Genomic DNA, 16,127 nt, shown 5'->3' on the forward strand with positions numbered 1-16,127 from the left:
TCACAGTGGCAAAAGCGTCGGGGATTCGTGTCGCAGGATTACCATTCCACGTGTCGCTTTACGTCGGGGTATTGAGTCCAGATCGCAGTCCAGGTTTCGGGTGTCTTTAAAGGCGTGTTGCACAATGCAGGAAACATCCTGGTGCGTTAACGGCAGCAAAAAGAAACATTCTGTTTCACCCAATGTAGAGACGCGAGGGTAGCGATAATCCCACGATTCGTCTCAAAACAGTGCGATACCGTTTGAAAAAGGCGCACCTTCGGCAAAACCACGGCTTCCGATCTGAAAATCAAACCCTTACTAACGAGACGTGTACATTGCAGTAACAGGGCTTCGGCGCTGCAGGGAAGACTGAAGTTGGGCAACCCGCAGCAGACGAAACCATACCTAAGTTCACCCGCTAATACACCATTCCCTCGACTGTATACAAAGAACAGCAATCTGCCTGCAAAACCGGTTACAAGGGAATCGAAGAAAGGCTGCCAGCCATCAAAAAATCCCGAAAGGCAGCATCCCTCTGTGAGTCGGAAGGTGTCGAGAGGAATTGCTTGCTCGTTTCTAAATATACCGCTCAAGTTGCACCTGCACGCAAGGTGGTACGTTCCAGTCAGACAGTTGAGTCTACTGTCTTGCACATAACGCGTTGCTCCGTACTACTGGAAGACGTGAAGGCAACCTGCAATGCCTCACGGCACTAAAAAGTCAGACGCGTACAGCCCGCGCGAATTGGCCGTTTGCCTGAAATGTGCACCTTCGAACGAAACTGCAAAAGTCATGCGAAGGAACACTCCAGCGACGGGACAGCAGGACGAAGATGCACCAGCGCACCAAAAAAAAGCAGGAAAAGGACAGCAATCCACACGCGGCGGCGCGGCGCCACTCCTTTCGAAGTTGCTCGAGTTGAGTCGCATGTGCAAGCGCTTCTAAAAGCACGCGTTGCCGGGTCCTTGCGAATCTGAGGGTGAGTCGCTTTCGATCAAGGCCACCTTTCACTGCCATCAAGCGTAGCCTTTGCATGACCGAAACCTGAGCCACGTCAAGCCTTTCGTGAGGCAAAAAGACACCTTGACGACGGCGTTGTGTGTTCAGATGTTCTTTTCGTCGGCAAATGAAAACACCGTTCCCGTCCCCGACGGAAAAAAAGACACGGGGGCTTCCTAGATTCTCCGGATTCTCCACTCTGGGTAGTTTTCGTCCCGCATGTGGACCCGATCTATCCACTCGCACTCGCGTGGGGGGATTTCTTCGACGTCTTCGAAGCCACACTTCCTGTGTTGTCTGCAGAACCAGAGGCGCGCAAGCTCCGACAGGTCGCGAATGTTCCGCTGCGGCGTGTCGAGGGGGGGGCAGTCCACCAACACAGACAGACCATCCCCTCCGCGCGCGAGGAAGGTGGCCGTCGCCACAGAGTAGACTCTGTCAGGGACGAGAGGCTCCCAGTCCCCAGTTTCGCGGTTGCGAAACTGGATTTCGTCCGCGAGGACGCGCTCACCGACGCGTGCAGAACCCTCGAAAACGAAACGCAACCCAGACACCTGGAGAAACCGCCCCTCCAGCTGCGGCCAGCGACTCACACTGGTTTCTAGGATCGACTTGAAGAGATTCCCTGGAACAGCGATGACGTCCAGTTGGCGAGTCCCCGACAGAATCGCGTGGAGAGTCTCGGAAGTTACGACTTCCCCTTCCGCGAACACGCAGTCGGACCGGATTCCCCCCGAGTTGTACAGCGCGACGTCTACCCCGTAATACTCGCGCATGAGGTCGGCCAGCCAATTGCCGCTGTTGCACTCGCGGGTCCGAACCTCGCAGAAACGCGTCTCCAGCAGCACAGGAAACGCACCGAGCACACACCCTTGTGAGTTCCCGTACGTGGTCTGATACCTCACGAGCATCTCCATCACGCTGTCGTCGGCCTCAAACCGGTCCGCCGAGACACAAACTTTTTCACACGAAAGCCACCAACGCCCGCTGCTCCATAGCTTCGCTGGCTGCGTTTCCTCTGTGTGGATTCCTTCGACGACTTCGGGCTTCGTCTGTCTCACAGGCTGCGTTCTCCCGAGACACTCACACACTCCTGCACGTTTGACAGCGTGGCTTGAATCCCCGTGCTGCCTGCACAGGCCGTCGACTTCTGCGACTCCACCTGTCGAGCCCGAGAACGCCACGGGATATCCGTTTTTTCCGTCTGCCGCCAGCGAGTCGTGGTCCGCAGAGAAGCCGGTCGCGTGCGATGTGCCTTGCTCGCGCAGGTGGAGCTTCGGAGTCAGCGTGATGGCCGAGAACTCTCGAAAGTCCGAGCCACTTTTGATCACGGCTGTGCCGTTGACCAGCTTCGTGACGTAGGCGTGGTCGTGGCCGCCAAGAATGAGGTCGATTCCATCGACTTCGCGCGCGAGCTTCTCGTCGTTGTTCCACCGCATGTGGGTCAACGCGATCACGAGGTCGCACCCGCGCCGCCTGAAAAGCGCGACCATTTCCCGTCCCGCCTCCACGAAGTCTTGGTAGACGATTTCTTCCTGGTCTGGCGCGTTCAACGTGTCGATCCAGTCTTCCTCGATCAAAGCCATGATCCCGACGACCACGCGCTGAGTCGTGCCCCATTCGAAGATGCGGTACCGCTGCGCATTCGCGAGAACCCCTCCGCCGATCTTCGACCGCGCGTTGCTCATCACCCACTTGCACTTGGTCGTTCCCGCCAAGAGCTCCAGCCACTCCCAGCCAAAATCCAAGTCGTGGTTCCCGTAGCACGACGTGTGCACGTCGAGGTAGTTGAGCAACTCAGCCATCTGCCGCCCCTTGGATGCTTCAGACAAAGGCGACGGGCTGAATATGTCGCCGCTGAAAAGCACGAGACCGTCGGGACCCCTTTTCTCGCGGAGCCCCGTGCAGAACGGCGCCGCGCCGCCGCCGAGACCCCCAGAAATGGAGAACACATTGTACACGTCGTTGAAGTGGACGATGCGAAGTTTCACCGGTTCTTGAGTGTCGCTGGGCTGATCTGCCGAAACCTCCCGCTCCCCGTTCCCTGTACGTACACCGCAGCCACTCTCCTTAGCGCGCGTGTCGTCGCCATCGCTCGCAGCTACCCCTTTGCCCACGAGCGACTGGTACGACGAATCCTTCGTGCTGAGTGGACTAACCTTGCCCAGGTCCACCTCGACCGCCTCATGGGCTCCCCCGCCTTCCCTCGCGCTACCGAAAAGACGAACGCCGTTCCCCGAGTTGCCGCACTCCCGCCAGATGCGGTCGCTCTCTGGGGGTGCTGCGCTTTCCGTGGACGCCAATGGCATGTTCCAGAAGAGAATCGAGAAAAAAATGTTTGATGGCCTGACCAACGCTCCGCGGGAAGTCCCAGGAAGCTGCGCGGCTGTTCATGCGAAATCTTTCGCTCTTCTCCGCCGTCAAACAATAAAAACACGGGTGAAGAGAGTATAGTGATGCATGGATCTAGAGGGTCGACGCGCTTCGTGTGTCAGATTCGAACTTTCTTCCCAGAAGCAACAGCCGTTTTTATCGGACTGCGCTCCTTGGACAGAAAGACAGTTCGGCGCACGGGATTCGAAAAAGAATCGCCGACCAGAGAAATTGGAGACGTAATGGGAAATAATGTCAACACACAACACCGGGCGATTCTCGCGTCGAGGCACCGCCCAACAACTCAGAATATTGCTCTGAAAGAAACAGTGGACTCGAAGAGGTAAGCGAAAAAAGTGACGCAAAGTACCGTGCGAAGACACCCAACAATTAACAGCATTGTGAACAGTGTTTCCAAAACAGAGTGGCTCTGTACGGAAGGCGCGCACGGAAACAAAAAGAGAGTCGCGAAACAACTTATTCTTTCCTTTGCCACGAGGCAGCGGAAAGAAGACAAACGGTGCACAAAGAACGACAGGACTGCACGTACACTGGCAGACGCCAGAAAAACCACAGCATCGGTGCTGTCGCACAATAATAGTTTTGCCTGTCAGACGCGGCAAGCTGCGACGACAACAGTGCGAGACGGTGATGTCTGTCCGCAGAAACGAGGAGCAGCGCCGAAATGGGCGTCCCGCATGTTGAGAACGCAAACTTTTCGCACGAAAGGAACCAGACAACTGCCCGCTAGCCTTTTCTTCTGCTCATGTGATCGTAAAGAACGAACTGGATGTATTCAGACGTTTCAACTTCGTGGCGCTTCGAATTGTCTCCCGGGTCTGCTTGAGGATCGACGTTTATCACTTTCCGGTCTCGCTTGTGCTTGAAGAGGAGGCCCTGTCGCTGGTCGGGAATAACTTGGAAATGCGCACTGTCATTGATACAGCAAAAGGTCGAGTCCAAGACGCAGTACGATAAGTCCGACGGTTTCGGCAGTAGTCTACGCAGCAAACACCCAGAGAACGCGTGGCCAGTGTCACATGGTGAGAGAAAAGGAAATTCACATCCAACACTTTAGCTTTCCGCGTCCAAGGAACCCGGGAATCGTCCAACCAGCAGCAGTGACTTGCGGAGATATGGGCACACGCAAATGGAACTGGTGCGGCCGGCGCGGCCATGCAGCAGACCGAACAGCGGGGAGAAAGCGTTTCGCGAGCTTGTGTAAAAACGGACAGGAGGAGGAAAGTGCCGAATCTGCGACCGGTCCTCTCAATGGACGACGACGACTAACATTGCCAGAAGGAAATCTGCAAATACTTGCGCATGCAGGGGGACGGGGTAGAGCAGGTTGGTAGCTTGTCGGGCCACCGACCCTAGGGGGTCTCGCAAGAAGTACTCGCGGCGGCGACACAAACAAGGTAAATGTACATACTTCTAGAAAAAAATGCGAAACATACATGCCTTTTCCCAGAGAAGACTCCCCTGTGGCTTAGTAAGGCAGAAACCGCCACTTCAGTGCCAGGAGAAAAACTCAACAATCGGTAACGAACAGAGGACAACCAAGTTGCAGTGGATTCAGGCACTCCGGCAGGATTAGCGTCGCATTACCGCCAGCACACGGCGTTTGTTAACACGAGGTTATGGAAAAAGGCTTGGTGAGTCCAACAACTTTCGCTGGGGGCTGCCAACATAGAAAGTGGCTGGATAAAGGACCTTTCAAGCCGTCGCGCGTCCTACCTAACCTATCGTCAATCACGGGATGGCTGCGCAGATGCACAGATACTGTCAACAGACGATGTTAACTTTTGACTGCAGTTTTAACTTTACTTCATGTGATAAGTCTTGCCTTTTTTTGCGGTCGAAGTACGGTCCGAAGTTTTCCTTCTTCAGTCGGTCGCCGTAGTCGATGTACCCGCTTATTTCCTGGCCGCGCTTATTAACGTCTCGAATGAATATGATAGTTGAGAGTTTGCCGTTCTTCACAAGATCCTCTCTCGCGGCCAGGTGTCGGAGTACAACGCTGCCGCTCAAATCCTTGCCGCTGCTGCACAGAGGTTTCTGGGGACTGTGGTTTGTCGCGCGCCGAGCCACTTCGAGCTGCTCTTTCCCTGCGTAGAATGCTTCCCTAGACAGCACTGTTCCTGCAAGTCCAGGGGCAGCGTAGAATGTGTGTCTGAGCACTGTTCGTTCCTCAGTGGGGACGAGAGGATTAAAGAGAGGTGGCTGCAGCAAACGCGGGATTTGATTGCTAGTGTCTTTGTGGGGGCAAGGATATTCACAACAAAAACAATGTCAGGACTGCAACCGCCCTGCTTCTTGAGGCAGCCAGTCACAGCGTTCTCTCAATGCTGCGAAGCAACTTTGTGTGAGTATTCACAAAAGAGGCACGGAGAATTGCTTCGCTGAGAGCAGAGTTGTGCATCAGAACAGGGACTCACATGCCGGTTAAAGCTTGTGTATGTATAAATATCCACGTCTGCATTCCTACTCTACATGTGGTGTGCAACTATATCGCGATACAACCAATATATCGAGATGCAGATGCATAAAAATGTTTCCTCCGTAGACGTTCTGTAGTGTGGTTTCGCAGTGAAAAGGTTTTCAGGCTCGGGTGCCGGTACCTCGCAAAGAGCCTATCTCGACAAGTTGACGTGCCAGCTGTTCCTGAAAAGTGGCAGACGCAGCTCATGAAAGAGGTTCTTTCATTTTTTCACACGTGGCACACCTTTTAAACAGAACTACGGATTTTAAATATACAGCGACACTCTAGTGCGTATACCTCTGTTAAGGAATAATCCTTCTGCAAGATGGAAGCGTTCCTTCAGTCCGAGCTGGTAAAAGTGGATACAAGCGAATGGAGAAGCGTTCAGCTTTGAGCTTTACTGAACAAGGAATTTCATGGGGAAATGGCATTCTCTCGTCATCCCTACATATTATACGTATTTGTACGGCTTTGACTCGAATGAATCGTTGCTTTATGGATTTCGCCGGCAATAGCCTAAAACCAGGATTCCGTGCTGTCTGAGACTACCCACCTTGATGTTCAAGGCTGTTTTTGTGCCAGAAAGATTGGTTCCTATGAGTCTTGTTTGTACTAGCAAGCGCTCATCGCGTTCACATTCCATCTGTCCTCTCTTTCTATCCGCTTCAGCGCTGAGGCAGATTTGCCATTCCACTTTCCGTTCCCAGCTGCCACCAAACCTGGGCAACTCAGCTGGTTTGGTTTTGATCACTGCAACTTGTGATTTGTCAGCCAAGTGAGGCCCTACGAATGGAACGACGCGGTCTTACTTCTTCCAGATAAAACCGATCCGTGTCGGTGATGTGCGAGTCCAGGTAATCTTCGTATGTTTCAAACTTCATCAGCGTCTCCTCCATCATGTTTCGTCACCAATGGTTCTGTGAAGAATTCTAACGCAAGCGCCCGAAAGAGTCCGTCGGAAAATGATGTACCCTTTCGAGTACCTATTTCATTCGGACTGCTTCTGAACTGTCACGTCTCGAGGTTTTCACTAAGCCAGAGTATGACTCTCAGAAAGTTATACTTACTCGGCCACGCCACATACAAAGAATCCCATAGGTATTTAACGTTTGCTGTGAGTCGCAGCAGAAATGAGGCTGGAAGACTCGGTGAACCTATCAGAGTAGGAACTTCGGACGCTGCCAGTGCCTATGATCTGCCTAGTTTCAAAAGCGATGGACTACCACCGAAGATGAGATGTATACTGTTTTCCATCTAAATTCGATGGACGATGGACCTTGTTTGTGTTACGTCAGAACCCAACAAAAACTAGTCGTGATGTATTTAAGTATTTCGTTTTTCTCCGCAATGAACCTTTGCAGTGCGTGCTTTTGCCGTCCCCGATAAGCTCGTAGACTTCGGATGAGCGGGAAAGTGACAGCCCATGTTGATTGCTGTTTTCCCGCCAAGTCTATCTAGTCGTCGGTGTCGCGCTGGACACTCTCCGACTCTTCTCCCCCACGCGCGTAAACGCGCCGGGGCTGTGTGGCAAACCAAACTAGCAGTTACACTTTTAATTCATGAACCGGGGTTCTTCAAGTGCCTTTTCTCGGCCACATTTCTCGCGGCAGAAATGCCCCTTTGAACTGACGATTATAAATACCCATCACAGATCATGACCGAATGATGTGTCATTTAATGAGACTGTAGTACCTACGATGATAGCGACAAACGCCAGCCCCCTAACAAATCACAATTTGTCCGTGCTGCAGTCATCTTTCGTCATGGCGGCACAGATATTACGTATCTCATCGCGAATCAAAACGTCCAACAGCTGAATAGCAGGGTATTAATACAAAACAACTTCGCGTATTGTTGTCTTGTATCAGGATGTCGCACTAATGCGAAGTGATTACAAGCACACCTGACCAGCCTAGGGCGAACCCCTCGACTTTCAGCAATGTCAAGGACTTAGTTGACGGTCATACTTAAAATATGCGCAGCTTGCAGGAAAACGCCCGGCATTCTGTTATTTTACAGCAGGTGGGACCTTTTGCAGGAAGTTCCTCCCAAAGGAGACTTTTGTGCTGAACACAACCCAAGAAATTCCGCCTCGGCCTGGGTACCCGTAGCCACCAGCGGAATCGAGGGCAGCAGCGTATCACACACGGTGAAACGTTTTCGGAATCAAAGTAGCAGCAAAATCAACACCTCCCACAGAACACCAGCCAAACACTGACAAACACAAAGTGAAACATTATCCGGTAGAGAAGACTTTACAGAACCCGCACAGCGATTCGATTACTACCAGATTTAGTTCTCCAATCATAAGCGAAATACTGGGAACGGGCATGTTTCCGCAAAACAAATTGCTATCATTGCTCCTGTAACTGTAGCGTTGCTTGGTTCGAGTAAATTCGAGGTTTCTGCCCCGCGACAGATCGTCTCGACTCGATGCAAGCAACTCTCTTATTTGCCAGTATTGGTCCTAGGGGAACCAAATGCCAGGTTCACTGTCGTTATACAGAACCTGCACCTTCACGGAAGCCGCCAGTCGATCTATTTAAAACATACTACCAGGCGTTCTTGGTCAATACTGTTTTAATGGCCGTAAAAGGCTCCTGCACAAGCTGACAGGGCTGTGAATTTCTCGTGCGTGTGCAACGAAGTCTCATTAAAAGGAAACGACCAAAAGAACTACCGCGTTGCAGACTGCCGTACTGAGTCTCTGTCCGTGTCCCTCCTATTAACGTTTCGCCTCGATTTGTTGAATCGTTTCTCGCGCTTCACACAATTACAATCACAAAAAGGGTTTAGCACAACGAGGGCCAGCATCTGCATGGCATGTTTTACAATCGACTTTTCAAGTTCACTTTGGACACAACGCAGAAGCAGAGGTGACAATTGCTTCTGAACAAATCGTTCACAGACGGTGATAAAGGGACCTGTCGGTCTCTAGTGCGAATAAACCATCTACGAAGATCTGCGGAGCTGTAGTTCCGCTCTATCGCTACCACTGCCTCTCACCCTTTGCCAGTGACGGCACGTACACAATCCATCTCGCCGCAACTGCGGCAACCGGTATTTTCTGTTTTTTGTCGAGCACACGCTCTGCCGATGACTCGCAAACAAGGATCAGCGTTGCCCGGACTCCGGTGCCAGCTGTGCGATGTACATGACCTATACATATATACGACAGCGCTCAAGTATACATACACGGACACAGATACGCAGAGATACACAGAACAACTAGATGACTCCTCTGACTCCCCAGTTAGGCGTTTCGACACCATGCCCGTAAAGAACTCCGCGGTTCCTCTCCCACTCCCTGAGCGACCGGTCGGAAAAAAATTTGTCTTTCCCGGAAACAACCCTGCCTCGCTTCAAGCGTCGTCGAGCATGAAATAGTTGCCCATAAGTTTCTGCTCTTTATCCTTGACACTTTCCATTTTGTTGATGCGCGGCCGGAAATTGGTTGGGTCGCGACGGAAGGTGATTTCCAGGGACTTGAGGAAACGGTTCATGCCGCTGACGAGATTGTCGGGGGAACGAGCGACGCACTCCACGCTGAAAAGGCCCAGCATGCAAAAAAAGCCAGTTTCGTTGAAAAAACGAGACAATCGTCCCGTCGACAGAAACGCACCGCACAAACCCACGAAGAACGGGGACGTCTGACAGCGCCTTTCGTGTCCGCGTCAACACAAAAACAACAAACCTGTTGTCTGTCGCACCGTGTGAAAGCTCCTGTGCCCAGAACTTGTCGTCCCCGGTCTGTGCCGTAAACGCTACCTCCCGACACCTTGAAGGGATGCGCCCTCCTAGGACAAACCTTGCGATGAATGCCGACGAACCCTTCCCCTCCCGCCCCCCCGCAGGTCTCTTTTCTAAAGACACGAGGTTAAACACACACCGAAGTTCTCTTCTCGCCTACCCTGGTTCTCCCTCGTACACGATGACGCGATCTGCCAGATAGGTCGCCATTATGAAGTCGTGTTCAACCACGAACGCCGTTTTCTTTGCATGCAAGATGAATCTGAAGACCAGAAGAAAAACGGGACGCAAGGGTGCAGTGTCAGAGTCAGCGTTTCATCGGAGAAATCCCCTTGCGTGCGCCACGTGTTTCTCAGAGATGAGAAGAAAGAGACTAGAGACACAGTTACAGACCGACGTCTGAACTCATATGAAACACTGCACGCTTGAACTCGAAGATTACACAAATGTGTCCAAACGCGCGAAGAAAGAGTCAAGTCAAACCTCAGAGAGGACAGAGGCGACCTGTCCCGTGTTGCCTAACGAACTTGGCCGTCTTGCGGCAGATGCAGCAACTCAACAAAAAGATCGAAGGAGAAAACCAGTGCAAGACTTTTATTCCGACATGATTCTGTCTGTGTCTGTACACTAGGTTGAGAACGTGAAGAAATCGTGAATGCCGTTGTCTGTCGAGTCCCAAGTCCGTTCAGTACAACTGAGACATCTAATGTAAAAATAGAACTGCGGGACTATCTCACTTTGCCCTTGGCATCTTTACTCAAAGACTCTCTTCAAACCCATTCATAAACATCATCCTACGAGACGTCATCTTGCTGCGCCCTAAAAACCACAGCGTACTACGAAAACCACTACGCAGTCTGGGGTGTACGTACACCCCGCTAGACTCCGCGGGACTTGGGTTTGCGCCTACCGTTTGATAACGCGAGCTGCCATGATACGCTGCTCGGAATCGAGGTACGCAGACGGCTCGTCGATGAGGTAAATATCCGCAGGTTTTCCCAGAGCGACAATGAGGGCGACACGCTGCAGTTCTCCCCCTGACAAATGCTGGACTTCTTGATCCATGATCGTTTCCAACTGCAGGGGCTTCACGACGTCTGTCTGGAACTGCGGGTGGTTGAACGACTCCCTGATCTTGGCGAAAAACAAATCTCTGCATACAGAGAGAGGAGACAAAAGACAAGGTCTGTTTGATATGGCTGGAAAGAAGAGACAGGCGCCACAAGGCGAGAAGGAAAAGACAACATAACCACGGAAATACACACACAAGCTGTATATCTACGTACGTACACACTTTTACAGCCTTGAGTATACCAATATAGAGAGCAACATATATATATATATATATATAGCTGCATGAATATACAGATATCTACATACATATACGCATTTACAAGCTTACGTGTACAAATGCAGAGACATCTACGCGTATACACATTTGTAAATATATGTATAGATCTACATATAGATAGCCGCTCCCTCGAGAACGAGTGGAATGCTTCCACGTTCCACCGCTCACAGGAAACAAGATTCATGCTCAAATAAAAATGCACATATATATATATATATATATATATATATATTTATTTGGCGACATTCGCATTTCTCTTTGACAATAGAGTCGTCAAGATGTATTTGTCGGAGAGCTGACGGATCCCAATCTCGGCTTTCTGGACAGCTCTTCGGCTGTTCTTTATCCCTCTGCTAGCCGGCCCTGGGCTCAGAATTAGAGCAAACACGTTATCCTCAGTGATGATGGCTACAGAGAAGGTGTTTTTCTCTTTTGCGTTCTGCTGCAACAGAAGTGATGAGATGTCCATCGAAGAAAAGCAAAGACGGCAGACAGAACGGGTTCACCAACCATCTGAGAGTCGTTCTTCGAAGGGCGCCGCCACCTCGACAGAAGACGGTCTTAGTGAATTCTTTAGCTTCTCATGTACCTCTCCCGCACTGGAACGACTCCCATTCGACCACCAACTCCGCCGGCATTTCTCACCTGACAGTGCCCTGATACTTGGCAGTGATCGTCTGAGGCTTGTAGCTCACGTGTAGATTTGGAAGTTCCACTTCTTCGTCTGCTTTCAGCAACCCTGCGAGCATGCTGAAGAGAGGACGTTCGCGCGGAAACACAGGCAACACATGACCAGACTTCGAGGACACCGCCAAAACCGAATTGTTTCCGAATATAATCCTACGTAACTAAACAGCAGGGGACGAGAAGGAGAAAGCCTCTCCCCCCCAGAGCCAGGGTGCACAGGAAAAGCTTCGCGCGGCACCATCACTTGGGTTGGAGGCTTATACCGCATATTCGGGAGTTTCTAAGAAAGGGTGTCTAGGCAGGAAAAACGGGCTTCTTCAGCTGAAAACTTGTCCCTGCTTCGACGCGATATCCCCATTGTGTGCGGGGCCGCACACGAAGGCACTCGCGACGAAGAGAGAGAAGAAACGCATGCAGCCGTTGAGAAATAAGTCGAACCGGAAACGGAACTCTGGGGAGAGTTAAGTGCCTGAACGCGCTTTTCTCGACCAGTGGTGAAGCCTCTGTTTTCAGACAACACGGTGTTTCGCATGTGTCTTTGTCAACGCCGGACGGCAGATTCCAAATCCCTGCCAGACTACCTCCTTCACCGTTTCTCCCCGGAACCTCACCGAATCAACGTGCTCTTTCCGGTTCCGTTCTGCCCAAGCATGACGAGAATTTCACTGTCGCTGAAGTGACCGCTTTCGACACGAAGCTTGAAGGACCCGAGCGTCTTCGTCATCGCGGGGTACTTGTAGAAGTGCAGTCGCTGCATGGCGCAGAGAAGGGAGGAAAGCAAACACGAAGGGACGACGTCACAAAGCTGAAAAGCAGAGGAAAAAGTCCTTAAAACTGCCGAAGAGAGGAGAAGTCGACTCTCTACCCACAGCCTGCAGACCCTGAGCGAAGAAAGATCTCGACGCACAGAGACTCCCAGGTCATGAGAAAACCGTTTCGAAAAGAAAACAAGGATCGCACACAAGCGCAGAAAACACATTCGGGGAAAAACATCCGAGCCTGAAGGGTCGAGAGACACCCGCAAGTGTCGCCAGGTGTGTGACACTTGGATCTCTTTCTTCTTTAAACTTCGTTCTTCCACCTCCACTCGCGTAGCTGCAACCTGAGCATGTCCTGCCTCTTTTCGTTCTCCCCGTTTTCTCTTGAGAATCTCTTTCCGGGACACAGAAAAGAAACGCACATGTCCTCCTACCGGAGCCCCCCTCTGTTGACAACCGCGCTTCGCAGTCCTCTGCGCCTCCGTTTACGCAAAACCAAACGGGTTCGATCGTCGATCCAGAAGAACTTTGGAAGAATCCACCTCGCAGAAAAACGTCCCGCCAAGCCATTCGAGCAAACAACCGCAGGAACCCCACTTTGTAACGCGTAACCACAGAGACTCCTTTTCGACGCCTGGCGCCTCCCCCGAAAGTAACTCAGGCAACGACCAGCAGAAGGCACACTTCTGTGTGACGTAGGATTCGCCTGATGCTTGAAAAGCACGCGCCTACGTACAACGCTCAGAACCTGCTTTCCGCCACAGGCTTGGTCACACACGCTGCCGCTTCTGTGTCGGCTTATATTCGGGGAGGTCCTTTACCTGGATTTCTTCGGGAAGGATATCTTGGTCTGCAGCGAGTTTGAAGTTCAAGCTTTCGTCGCGGAAGCGCAGGTTCTCGGTCGGGACGAATCCATCCAGGAAGATGTTGATTCCTTCTCTGACGCTAAAGGGCATTGTCACGACTCCGTACGCGCCGGGCTTCCCCCAGAGACAGCAGATGTAGTCGGAGAGGTAATCCAAAACAGACAAATCGTGCTCCACCTGCAACGCAGCGAAAACCGTCGTGCTTTTTAAGGGAAATAACTCGAACAATGGGGCCAGCAGAAGAGGAAAAAGACAAAGAACACCGTTTTTCTGCGAGACAACACACTCGAGACAAAGCCCGACGAACAGACGACGTGGAAACACCACAAATCGCCGTAGCGGCGACCCTCAGGACTATCAAAGAGCATCGCGAGACCGTGTCCTCTCTGCCGCATTGCAAGTCGACCCTGAGTCGCACAAATGGTCCGCAGCGAAAAACTGAGGAGGGCTCGAATCGACTGAACAAGAGAAATCGACGGGCCGATCGCGCATGCATGCATGCACACACGAGAAGTCACACACAACACTGCGGTTGCGCGCGAACGGCGAAAACTGAAACGTGACTGCATGTCCTTTTCAGGAAATGCGTAGCCAGAGAGATCCAGGTGGCTCGATCTGGACATTCGTTCGCACCGGCCCGAAGCAGAGACGCTTCTCGCCGCGCGACTCCACACCAAGACAGAGACAATCACCGGAGGGTGTGCAGTTGTGCGGTATCGAACGTCTCTCGGCTGGACTTCTCCTGAGCGGTTTTTGGCGCAGTCGACAAAGACGGCGACACTCTCGAGGTTCGCAGCACCATCCTCTGTCTCTGAATCTCGTGTACACTCACCACGATGATGAAGTTGTCGTATTGGAGGCAGGAACGAATGACGAGGGCCGCCTTGAGTCGTTGCTTCACGTCGAGGTACGAGGAAGGCTCATCAAACATGAATACGTTGTTCTTTTGAATGGCGGTGACGCAAATGCAGAAGCGCTGCAGCTCTCCGCCAGAGAGGTTCCCGATCTCTCGGTCGACCAGATGGTCGAGTTCCATGTCTTTCATCAGCTCTGCTCCGCGGCCAGTCTCATCTTTCAGCTGGATCACCTGTCCGACCGTTCCCTTGACCTGAGGCGCGTAAGGCGAAGCACACAGACACGCGTGACGAGCGCGAGGAAGAGGACTCGACAGTGCGGAGACAAGACGGTGGAGAAGCAACCAACAGGAGAAGCGACCAACAAGAGAAGCGACCAACAGGAGAGGAGACGCGCAGGGAAGTCAAAGGGTCGTACAGGAAAGAAAAAGGGACAACCCACGGGGACTCCAAAGAAAAGAAGGCGCACCCCGAGCGGGGGCAGAGGCAGACCCTCGAGAAAGGAAATCGCCGAGCATTTGACGTGGAATGGAGAGAAGAGAAATGCAGAGGAAAAACCGACGTCGCAAGCCCAAAGGCCAAACGAAACACTCATCACGGGAGAAAAGCCGGAAGACAACAGAGAGCAGAGACAGACGAAGGAACAGAAAAGGCGCCACTGACTGAGAGGACACCGTGGAGAGAAGCCTCGAGCAAGACCGAAACGAAACGCACAGAGGTCGAAAAAACGAAGAAGGCTAGAAGAGAAAGACATCCTGAGACCTTTTTTCTCACTTCGATCAGCGAAACAGGGCTCACCAACCCCACGTATTTTTCACACAGAAACACAAACGGTGGCTTACCTGTTTCGGCACATGGTCGACATACTGAGGCTTGATGCTCGCTTTCAAATCTTCTTCCAACATGCGCGTGAAGAAGTTCTGCAGCTCGCTGCCCCTGAAGAAAGCCAAGATCTCTTGCCAGTCTGGCGGGTTGCTGTACTTCCCCAGATTCGGTTTGAGTTTCGCCGAGAGAATCTTCAGCGCCGTCGACTTTCCAATGCCGTTCGTCCCCACCAGACCCAAGACCTGCAGACAGGCGACAGGTTGAGAACTCGAACAGGCACTTCCAGCATTTACAGCGAACTGAAGACGCGTGGAAACGAACTGCAAAGAAGGCCAGACGAAGGAGCGGAGAGCCGCGGAAGCGAGTCCCGAGAGAGGAAAGAAGCTGCAGCACAACAGGAGGGAAGAACGTCAGCAGCTCCGAGAGACGAAGGCAACTCAGCAACAGAGAGCGGGGCCGTGGGCGAAAAGAGAGAGAGGAAGAACTCAAGAGGGAGAGACCGACGGACAGAGCGCGGCGCGAAAAGACCTCAGGGGGGGCTGTGAAAACACGGGAGGAGCTGGAGATGTTCAGAGACGGCTCTGACCTGTCCGGGTCTCGGCACCGGCAGCCTGTGGAGCTTGAATGAATTGGCACCGAATCTGTGTGTGACGTCTTTCCCGAGGTCTCTGGGGAGATTGATGATGGCGATCGCTTCGAATGGACATTTCTTGACACAGATGCCACAGCCGATGCAGAGGGGCTCAGAAATGAAGGCAATCTTCGACGTAGCATCTGCCTCAATGCACAGCTTGCCCGTCCGGACGACCGGACAGTTTCTCTTGCACTCCTGTCGACATTTCTTCGGCTTGCAGCGATCCGCGTTGACGATCGCAATGCGGAGGCGCGCGTCATCCACTGCCTCCGTTTCCTTCTTCTGCTTAGGCGCCATCTTCGAGAAAACGGAGCGAAGAGACAGACACGAAGGGAGAGAAGACGCAAGCGAGGCAGGGAGAGAAGAGGCGAGAGAGACGGAGCGAGAAAGAAGAGAGTCAGATGGAAAAGACTACGGGCAAACGGCGATGCGAGTGTGGGACGCAAGAAGGAAAGAAAGAAACCCGACTTAGAAGAAGCCCTCGAGTGAAGACAAGACGAGAGCGCAGAAGAGGAGAAAGTCCGTTCCTTAGATGAGGAGGAGGCGGATCTTGTTGGTTGGTGCAG

General features: G+C 52.3%; 3 protein-coding genes across 3 annotated transcripts; all 3 read right to left on the reverse strand.

The window, feature by feature from the left end:
• Positions 1 to 60: 60 nt before the first annotated feature.
• Positions 61 to 3,290, reverse strand: TGME49_216810 (5'-nucleotidase, C-terminal domain-containing protein; the record flags this gene model as incomplete). Its single annotated transcript, XM_002370948.2, has 1 exon — positions 61 to 3,290. The coding sequence occupies one exon, from the start codon at positions 3,288 to 3,290 to the stop codon at positions 1,158 to 1,160; it is 2,133 nt and encodes a 710-aa protein (XP_002370989.1). The 3' UTR covers positions 61 to 1,157.
• Positions 3,291 to 4,101: 811 nt separating this feature from the next.
• On the reverse strand, positions 4,102 to 6,732 carry TGME49_216800 (flagellar/basal body protein; the record flags this gene model as incomplete). Its single annotated transcript, XM_018779752.1, has 4 exons — positions 4,102 to 4,354; positions 5,201 to 5,495; positions 5,976 to 6,018; positions 6,646 to 6,732. The coding sequence occupies 4 exons, from the start codon at positions 6,730 to 6,732 to the stop codon at positions 4,102 to 4,104; spliced, it is 678 nt and encodes a 225-aa protein (XP_018635266.1).
• A 2,305-nt stretch (positions 6,733 to 9,037) lies between these two features.
• TGME49_216790 (ATP-binding cassette sub-family E member 1, putative) lies at positions 9,038 to 16,023 on the reverse strand. The gene is made up of 9 exons (XM_002370946.2): positions 15,514 to 16,023; positions 14,945 to 15,169; positions 14,081 to 14,356; positions 13,204 to 13,425; positions 12,236 to 12,375; positions 11,583 to 11,687; positions 10,497 to 10,739; positions 9,747 to 9,848; positions 9,038 to 9,382 (listed from the first exon to the last, which is right to left on the reverse strand). Exons 1-9 carry the CDS (start codon positions 15,856 to 15,858, stop codon positions 9,199 to 9,201), a joined length of 1,842 nt encoding a protein of 613 aa, XP_002370987.1. The 5' UTR covers positions 15,859 to 16,023; the 3' UTR covers positions 9,038 to 9,198.
• Between the last annotated feature and the right edge of the window lie 104 nt (positions 16,024 to 16,127).

This window comes from Toxoplasma gondii, chromosome XI (assembly GCF_000006565.2).
Source record: "Toxoplasma gondii ME49 chromosome XI, whole genome shotgun sequence".
Taxonomy (NCBI): Eukaryota; Apicomplexa; class Conoidasida; order Eucoccidiorida; family Sarcocystidae; genus Toxoplasma; species Toxoplasma gondii.